The 9701-nt window shown below is 41.2% G+C and overlaps 1 protein-coding gene across 2 annotated transcripts; it reads left to right on the plus strand.

The window, feature by feature from the left end:
* Positions 1–60: 60 nt before the first annotated feature.
* On the plus strand, positions 61–8510 carry ropn1l (rhophilin associated tail protein 1-like). 2 transcript variants are annotated; one of them, XM_076761732.1, is made up of 6 exons: positions 61–197; positions 1006–1138; positions 1935–2058; positions 2909–3070; positions 3729–3904; positions 7544–8510. In XM_076761732.1, the coding sequence occupies exons 2-6, from the start codon at positions 1008–1010 to the stop codon at positions 7653–7655; spliced, it is 705 nt and encodes a 234-aa protein (XP_076617847.1). In that variant the 5' UTR covers positions 61–197; positions 1006–1007; the 3' UTR covers positions 7656–8510. The 2 variants fall into 2 exon arrangements, with proteins under 2 accessions (XP_076617847.1, XP_076617848.1); XM_076761733.1 differs by having other exon boundaries at positions 83–145; positions 7544–7767.
* The last annotated feature ends 1191 nt before the right edge of the window (positions 8511–9701 follow it).

The raw sequence follows: 9701 nt of genomic DNA on the forward strand, positions 1-9701 counted from the left end.
GCACGTCACGCGGCGTTCCAGCCACCCTTAAACGAATACACGAAGAAGAACGCTGTTGCTATGCGACAATGCTGCAAAACATTCCAGCGTTAGGCATACGCTAAATTATTGTTAACACTATCTGCGTTGTCCATCCATATTTTAGGTAATTTCCTCGTTTTTTCTTTTTCGTCCACATTAATTTTTCAACAATCCAGGTAACGTAGTCGTTTTTTAATGCACATGGCAGTGACAGTTATGCCTTTTGGCTACACGTCAACATTTTCCAACCTGTAGCATTAGAATGAAAAGTAGCTCACTTAGCTAGCGTTAAGGAACGTTAAGTACAGAAAACAATCGAGCAAATAAGAAACTATACCATTTTTTTAAGCTTTCCATAATAGCTATAACAAAAAGTTATCTCAGTTACCACATCTCTGCTTTGGGTTCAGTAACACTAGCCACAGTAAACTAGATAGCTGTATCCAACATGCTGACATTTGGTCTGTTTCTTTATTCATCGTTTATGGAACAGATTCAGCAATTGTTAGAATATAAATAAATAGATAAATAAATAAAAACCGTTTACACCTTTCGAGTGCCTAATGCCGGATTCATAGACCTTCTCAGCCTTTGACTCTCTAGCTGTAAGTCATTTTTCATTCAGGGACATATGTAATATTAATGATAACACCTGTATCCTTTGCCGTGAGATCCTCTCCAGCATGGCTTCTTTTATCATATAGAAACAGCTTGCCACCAGGAAATATACATTTCTGTAGCATTTCCTGTATCTCTTTGAACCATGCTTCTTTCATGGTCTTTCCCTCCATATTCCTCTCAAACTTTCCCATCGTATAGCAGCATTTGATAGCTGAAGTCAGTAGAACCTGAATTGAATTTTGATGTTGTGTTATTGTCAATGTGTATAGTTTTAAGTGACCAGGGAGCTGCCACATTTTTTATTTTCACTTCTGTTTGATCTCATCTGCTAATTGGACTGAATTATAATGTTTTATATTGCAGCCATGCCTCTTCCAGACACAATCTACTGTGCCCAGCAAATCAACATCCCTCCCCAGCTGCCAGACATCCTCAAAAACTTCACTAAAGCAGCCATCCGTACACAGCCCAAGGATTTGGTGCTGTGGTCTGCGGCGTAAGTTTTAATGTCTGTCAGCGGTGGTTCGAGAAGAGGACAGGGATGCATGTGATTGTGTTTTATTCCAATCTTGGTCTGTTTAACAATACCATAAACAGTGTCTCCAGGCAGGCATACCCTTTTCACCTGTGCATCTCTCATCTTTGCATTGACTGGCTGTAATTGGGTCCCAGGGGCTTCCATGTTACTTCAGCAGTCAAACTATCTGACTTCCTCCAACAAAGAAACAGCAATTTGAAAGTCCTGGATGAAATTTAAATACGTCGAGAATTTTTTGTAACCCTAAGGACGACTGTCATATCATCCGCTATTTTATTGGCCAATGTAGCTTGGCAGTGTTTACAGCAAAAGACAATAACCTGAGCCATATGGTGGAATAAAAACAATTCAAATGTCTCTTGGGTTACAAGATGTTTGTATGCTATTAAAGTAACACCAGGCTCTGTTGCCTCTCAGAGATGCTGAAAGTCTTGCTACCTTTAAATTCACTGCAGAATATTATCTGAGCTGTGAAGTAAGATAAGCCACAGTGTGCCCTTTAGCATAATAACAATATTGCTAACTTCAGACAAAGAAAACTACAACACACAATGATTTATTCAACTGATGATACTCATGAGAACTCATTAAATTGGAATAGTGCCAACTTGTGCCTCATTCTACAGCCCGCTTTTATCACTTTATTTGATTGGCATGCTTGGGAAGCGGGCGAGATGAGTGACAAGCAGGGTGAAGCTATGCACAGTGTTTAATAATATATGTGCTTTAATAATGTGTGTGTGTCCTCTCCCAGATACTTCAGTGCGCTGTCTGAGGGAGAGTGCCTGCCTGTCAAGGACAGGCTGGAGATGAATGTTGCCACCCAGAAGACAGACACTGGACTGACTCCAGGTTTGCTTACGATTCTCCATAAGCAGGTATTCTCTCTACAGCAGGACCAGACATCATAGAACTCATCATATAATTGTTTGCTCCATATTGTTGCTGCTGAAAGAAAAGCAGTGCATTCAGAGTATTGCATGTTTTCTACTGTGCTTTACTGTACAGGCTGCACTCTGTAATGATTACTGCACCTTATGTTATATGAGTGTAATTATTAGTTGCATTAAGTTTACTATCATATCTTTAATAGCTCAAACTTATATTGTTTTTTGTGTGTATCTGCATATTCCAGTGGTGCTGTCCCCCCATGAGCATCATTAAAGTTTCATATTGCAAACCTTTTTTTTATCTCACCTGGGGCATCTACTGGCTTGGTGTGGTGGATTCATTAAAAGAGCTGAAAAATGAATATTTCTTTAAAGGCCAACACTTACTCTTAACCTTGTGAGGATGCTGCTCTATTTCTGTCTTCATGCCAGCAATATTAGTTATTCGTTTTTTTAACTGCGTTTACTTTAGAAAGTTTGACAAATGAAATAAAAGTCTGATAACTTTATGGCCACAAATCTAGCACAAATACAAAATTGTATTGTTATTTTGGGAAATTAATGCTCTGACATGTAGCTTACTTATCAATCTACCAGTTGGAGTGGGAATAAGTCCTGCTGTTATCTATCAATCCTTGCTGTGTCTTAATTGCAGAACTCCCATACATAAAAGTCTACCACAAGTGAAGGAAATCTTGCAGATAAACAGATCACTAGTCTGTTTCGACAAATAATAGTGAATAATTACTCAGGATTTTTGTTTTATCTGGTAAACTAGATAACCTCATTTATTTTTCCTCATCTTACCTAACCCTCCACTCCCCTTACCCAATCTTAGCTTTCCACTGGGCAAACGTGCAGCAAAGAGGAACTTCAGAAGAAATGGAGGGGTCTGTGTCTACCCATGGACCAGCTTGAGACCCTGCTGTTGCTGGGCGGTTTTGGCTCAGACATCGACTGGATGGAGTTTTTCGCCCTGGGATGCAATGCTCTGGGAGGGGTGAGATGTTACATAAGGCCAGATATAGATGCTAACACGACTTTATACCACATCCTTTGAGCCTCAAAACCTATTGTGAGGCAAAGGACAGCTGGAGATCCCCAAGCAGCAGCTTCTTTGTTCATCTCACAATCTAGTCCTTCAGTGTTTAGACTAGATCCAGGCATCCATGATCCAGACTTCTCCATCAGGGTCCCCAGGGTCCATAAGCAAATGGCTGGATAAATCCTTCTCTGACTACTTGAATCTTTGCACTGCTTCAAAGCTGCAGACAGAGCAGTAGAGACAGATGATAAAGAATTTATTTAAACATGCAGAACTTTGCAGATCAGAACTTAGAGTCAGCAAATGCAACACAACGTGATGTGCTCAGCCTCAGTAGTTTGGAAAGGATGCTGCTGTGTGTGTGAGACTGTTGGACACTGCTGCCACATGGGGGCAGTCATGATCTACACTGTTAGGCTGTTTTTTTTAACTGTCTGCCAGCCAGTGTCTGCACATCTAAGTACATTTACAGTGTGTGCTTGTGATGCTCGAACACGATGTTATCATCCTTGAATGCTGAATGCATGTTTTTGTATTATTGTGTGTCTGTCTTTTTTTTTTTTTTTTTTTTGACAAAACCCTACTGTCTGCTTCTCTATATACACTTTCTCAGACTCTTATGACTTCTCTGAAGTTTGCCTGTGAGATCCTGACAGAGGATGAGGAGGGCGGAGCCGCGAGGATCCCGTTCAACACCTTTGTCAAACTTTACACCTACCTGGCTCACCTGGACGGAGACAGTCCACAGGATCGCATTGACAGCTACCTCAACAGCCTGCAGGCACAAGTGTAGGTGTCGTTTGTTTGTGTGTGTGTGTGTGTGTCAGTTTGGAGAGTTATAGAAGTGAAGCCTACCTCACGACTTCAACTTGCAATAAGCAGAGTGGATGTAGGCGGTGGAAGATGAGGTTGTTATGCGTCACGAATAGAGATGCTACCCAGTTTCAAACAGACTAATTATTTTTCTCATTTAAATAAGTTCCTCTTGGGTTCAGCTCCAGTCACATCTCATAAAAAGTCGTCATTTCACTGTTATGTATGAAGATCATCAGTCGTCAAGGTCATGTGATACGTACATGTGCAGTTGCCTTTTATTCCTATATATTATCATTTCTTCCTCTCTTCTCCATTTTTCCTAACTTATCTTGTCACTTGAGATGACTGATAAGTCAAGCAGAGTTTCATTTAGTGAAAATTTCAGCTCACATCATGTCAAGTATACATTTTGCTGCTGAACATTAGGGCTCTTAAGTGTACAGTTGATTCACAGTGAAATTGTTGGCTGGAACTGCATTTCAAATCTAGTGTTTCATAAGAGACATATTTAAAAAGTGCATTGAAAGTAAATACATTCGAAAGTATTTTAAGGTGATAGTGCCAAGTATTTTCTGCAGTATGACTCTGGATGTGCTGAACATTGCGTTAGCTCTGTTTGGCCCAACATATCTGCCAGTCAATTTCGGTAGGCTAAGAAGCAGAGACAGTTTAAGAGCTAAGCCAGGTCCCCTGGCCTCAGATGAAGTTGTGAGACAGTGATATTCACTGTTGTGAAAATCCTTATGCTGCTGAGTAGAGCTGTAGCACTGATACACTGGTTTCTCCTCCCAACAGCAACAAGCAGAATGGCATGATTCAGGTTTCCAACTTCTACATCAGCAGGAAGTGAGGGAAGGAGAGACAGAAAGCAATGGAAGACAGGAAGGAAGAAACACAAGTTACAAAATGACATTGCTCAATTAATAAATGGGCCTGCTAATGCTCCTTCAAGCACAACTGTTGTTTCATTACCTAGAAATTGGTCCCATTAATTGTTAGCATCAAGCATGGTGGGTGATTATTCATGGTTGTCCAGCTGAACGAGGCTGCTATCTTGAGTCAGGTTGGAATCTTTTAATGAGCAGCAAGAGAGGCACAAAGCAGCCTTCCACAAACTGTCAGGTGGAGTGTGTGTGTGTGTATGCTTTTTATTGCCTGTTCCCTTATGTCCGGGTTAGCTAAAGTTCATTTATCATACACACAACCTATCAGCTTGCAGCCTCGCCTCATTTGGCCTCTCTGCTGGTGTATTCATTTTTCCACAGTCGGCAAAAAAGAGGAGCGCTAAGGAGATAAGCTCTGAGGGCTCAAGAGTGTGATTTTCAGGTCATGTTAAAGACCTACAACCTCCCGTATTGTATTCACTCCCCCATACACTAATGTACATGGGGAAGTATAAATGGCCCTGAGACAGGTTTATTACACTAGTCAGAAAGCACACAAAAGGCACAACTCTCACACCCAGCCTGTCTAAACTTAAGCACGTGATTTTACCTTCACACATATTTAAAAGACGCTGTTTCATGTGCCAGTGGGAGAGCGTGATCTGTGGTCACATGCACAATGTGACACTTTTCTCATGAATTTCCCCTAACACACACACACACACGCAGAGACAGATGAGTAGTTGTGTTATTTTCTGAGTATTTCATCAGGCCATACAGGAAACAGGGTCAGTGGGAACTCACAGTTCAGGCACAGTTGGCAGTAGGTTTTAGGAGTGGAGGATACACACACACTGAAGCTTACCCCTTTACAGGATTGCAGCTGTGGCCGAGTCAAAGGGGATTGGAGGACAGATAGAATCCCTGATAACCTGATAACTGCAGGCTCTCCACCCGCATCACACAGCAGAAAAGGAATTTTGTTCGGGAGAGAGAGATCTTTTTGTGAACCACACTGTCAAACTCTGCTATCTTCTGTTTTGAAAATAACTCAGAATACTTTCCTCATAGGAAAATACAGATGGTAATAGATTGATTGTTTCTGTTCAGGTGAAGTCTGAAACTGAGATATTGGGTTGCAAAGACAATCGAAACTATCATAATTGATTTACATCATTGTAAATATGTTTTTTGTTTTTTTTTTTTGTTTTTTTTAACACCACACAACCATAGCCTATTTTGCATGAGGATGCAGGTGTGAACCAGCTTGACATATATGATTGTATATATGTATATGATACATGTGATTTTCCAAGAAGGCTTAAATGCTATTTGCTGAATAGAAATAGAGAATAGTGAACTTTTCCAAGAATCCAGAAACTTTTTTAGGAAATGAGGAACTTCCAGTTCTGGTTCCAGGTGCCATATTTTCTCCGCCTCAGAAAGTCCCTGATCTGAAATTGGTACTTTCCAGTGGCCCAGGAACTGCTGGGATTGAGTTTGCAGAGCTGAACATTGCTGACTTGTGGAGCACAAGAGACTGCTGCAGTTTGTGGATAACGTTCATTCACACCGTTAACAGGCACAACCTCTTGCTACTTTTAATCTGGTTTGGTTTAATTTTACTGTGATGAATCACGTTTTGTTTTATTTACTGAAATACAGACAGTGGGCAAGAGAAGCAAAACAAAAACTTTTCATTGTGTTTATTTATTACAAGAGAAAAACACCAGAAAAACTAGATCCTCTGTGCTTTAGAGACATACGTCCACCTCTGCACATCTTCCTGCAAGCGTTTATTTAAAAATCATGCTCTCACAATAGCAAACAACAGTGAGCAACAGTCCGTTGTCTCAAACCAAGCTACTTCGTTTTGGCTCTCTGGCTAAAGCTGAAAAAATTAAAACTGGTATGTGTGTGCCATTAGGAACACCACTTGCACTTGTTTCTGACACGCATAATTCACATGGATAATCCACTACAGACCTTGTTACCATATATTGATTATTACGTCTGGTGTTAAAGACAAGGAGATAAGGTTGAAACATTCCTGTATTTGCCAACTGTTTCTTATTAATCTGATTTCCACTTCTCCCACACATTTCGCCGTCCAGTGTGGAACAGTGCCACATTCATCATGGAGCATTTGTAGGCCTATCCTCAACAAAAACATATTTTTAGTTGCATCCCCTGGTACAATGCTCATACAGTGCAGCTCCAGAACTGTATGCTCCATTGTTTTAGGATGTTGGAACTCGGAAGCGACATGATGTCATTGCAAAGATGTCAGCGCTTTAGGAATCTCAGCTCTAGGGTGGACATTGTTGCACAACCTTTACTCTTTCTTCGAGCTTTGCTCATAACATCACATCTCCAGGGACACGACGAATGTAGCAGAGAAGTGTGAAAGAGACAGGAGAAGAAAGAGCGGACACAAAGACTCCATTTTAGCCTTCCCTCTGTAGCTGTTGTGTAACAGATTTCAGGGTAAGGATAAGGGAGAACATGATTCATGCTGTATTCTGAAGTTGCACTGTAGTCTATTTTAAAGGGAACTTTTTTAAACATTAATGGGTTGTTTTACATGATTTACTCAGTCTAGAACTCATTGTCAGGCTGTTTGTAGTAGTATCTATTTTCATTAGCTGTTCAACTGTACATGCATTTCTTATAGATTGTACTATAAATGTATGCCATAGATGTCTAACAGCAAACACATATATTCCAGGGACCTCCAGCACGGGATGATAAAACCTGCAGACTTCATCCATCACGAGGACATGGACTCAACTCCTCCTGATTCATCAGACTGTGCCAGAGCAACCTCTAGAGCTGAATAAGAGCAGTGAGAGACAGAAATGTCAAAATTCAACCTTTGCGTTTAACAGATGTGTTGATGAGTGCAGGGTGCAGCATGTGCATGTCGGTGTGACCAGAAGAGAGTCAGCTGGAAACGCCTACCACTGCACTGTATCTGGTGTAACTAATCTGCTGAGATCATGGACATTATGGACCAGTCACCAGCGTCTTAAAGCTGAGGTGGAATGAACAAGCAGACACCGGCGACAGGCACCTGTCAATCAAAGCAAACACCCCCAAAGCATTTTTTCTCTTGAAGCCTCATTATCTTCTTAATGCAACAATGATCTCATAATCCCCACTGTGACACACATTAGCAGATGTAAACTTAATTTATTGAGATCTGAACTCCATGCGGAAATATAAATAATTACCTTGTATTTCAAGAGAGAACTTGGTGGAGGTTTCCCACTGATTTCAACACATTGTGGGATTTGTTGGAGCTGGTATCCTGCAGCCATTCGAGAAAACAGCATTTAAGAACACCTCCGCATTGGCTTGACCGCTCTGCCTCACCATTACAGCCAGGTTATGTGTGTGTGTGTGTGTTTGTGTGTAAAAGGACAACCATTAGTTCCTGTGCAAGAAGAACTGCACTTGTAGCTTGTGGCTGTCACACTTCACAGCATGGGTTGTTTAATTCTATGTCATATTTTGTGTGTTTGTTATTAACACTGATTTAGTCGAGGGTCTAACAGCATTTATAGAATATGCTAATAATGCATGAAGTTGATTTGTCCAGGCTGTGTTTGGGAGTTGTTCTTACACACATGAACACATATCACCAGAATGTAATTAAGGGCCATTGCTGGCTGAATAAAATTAGTTAATTACCACTTGTGGACTATTGAATTTCCTCTGTTCAACTGGCAGCAAAAGCTTTCTGTGTCCCTGGATTGAAGTGTGGTCCTTCTGAATAGACAGTGGTCTCTGTCCTGGGCTCATTAACTGATTAAGCAGTAATATGAAGTGTTTCTAATCAAGCTATCAATAATCAGCACGTTAGGCCTTTGCTGTGACGTGGAAAAACAACATTTTCAGGCAAATCTTCTCAGGCACCAGCAGCCCCAGTAAATCCCTGACATAAACACTCAGCTTTGGTCACATGTTGGCTTTACCATCACACACTTACACAAACCTGAACAGTTCAGCGCTTGTGTCAAGACGAGACTCACAGGAGATCTTTGTGCAGCACTCCTGCTTCAGGTATGCCACAGGAGAGACCATGTTGTGTTGGGGTGTTTTGCTGTTTGTGGTTTAAGGGGGAATAAATGAATGACTGAATGAGGCACTGCAGGCGCTTGTTTAAAACTACCAGCACCAAGGTCGTGCTCATTAGGTGTATGTGGGGTGCAGGTATATATGAGCTCTACTGAGAAAGATGATGTTGGAGAAGTGTATTTACCATCAACACTGGCCTTTTATACGAAGAGCCTTCCACACTGCAGTCATTTCACAGTTTAAAGAAACATTTCGCCGGCGGTGCTGATGGTCAAAGACATATTTAAGACAACCACTTAGGGGACGTTCTGATCAGACAGCCTGTCCTACAGTGCTTCTCATTTGTAGACCTTGAGGCATACTTAGAGTGGATGTTAGGTCCTTAAGTTGCAGAAATTAGTAGCCAATGCAACATGGCAGGATTATTGTGGTCACTGCACATGTAGTGTTCAGGGTTAAGGGTTCCAACAGTGATGACTCCTTCAAGAAATGGTAATAAATATTCTGCTAAATGGCATGGAAGAAAGAAGGAGAATATGTAACAGCTTTTGAGTGCCCTACTCTGGCTAAATATAGTTGTTTAAAAGAGCCTTGAATATGTATAGGGATCAGGGACCCAGTATAAACCTCAGCATTTACATGGCACACACACACACACACACACACACACACACACACACACTCACTCACAGAAGAGCTCTTTGTGATTATCTGTCCGGGGATTTAGCTTTTTCTTCTGAGCTCAGGTAATGCAATTGGCTCTGCAAGTGGCGGTGCTATTTGGTAGTGTTGTGCTATTTACAAAG

This window comes from Chaetodon auriga, chromosome 21 (genome assembly GCF_051107435.1).
Source record: "Chaetodon auriga isolate fChaAug3 chromosome 21, fChaAug3.hap1, whole genome shotgun sequence".
NCBI lineage: Eukaryota > Metazoa > Chordata > Actinopteri > Chaetodontiformes > Chaetodontidae > Chaetodon > Chaetodon auriga.

What these genes read in the sequence shown, in the direction of transcription:
- ropn1l (XM_076761732.1), top strand. Translation starts at nt 1,008, where the DNA reads ATGCCTCTTCCAGACACAATCTACTGTGCCCAGCAAATCAACATCCCT. An exon ending in TTGGTGCTGTGGTCTGCGGC is followed by an intron (nt 1,139 to 1,934) that starts GTAAGTTTTAAT and finishes GTCCTCTCCCAG; the next exon opens with ATACTTCAGTGCGCTGTCTG. An exon ending in AACAGCCTGCAGGCACAAGT is followed by an intron (nt 3,905 to 7,543) that starts GTAGGTGTCGTT and finishes CATATATTCCAG; the next exon opens with GGACCTCCAGCACGGGATGA.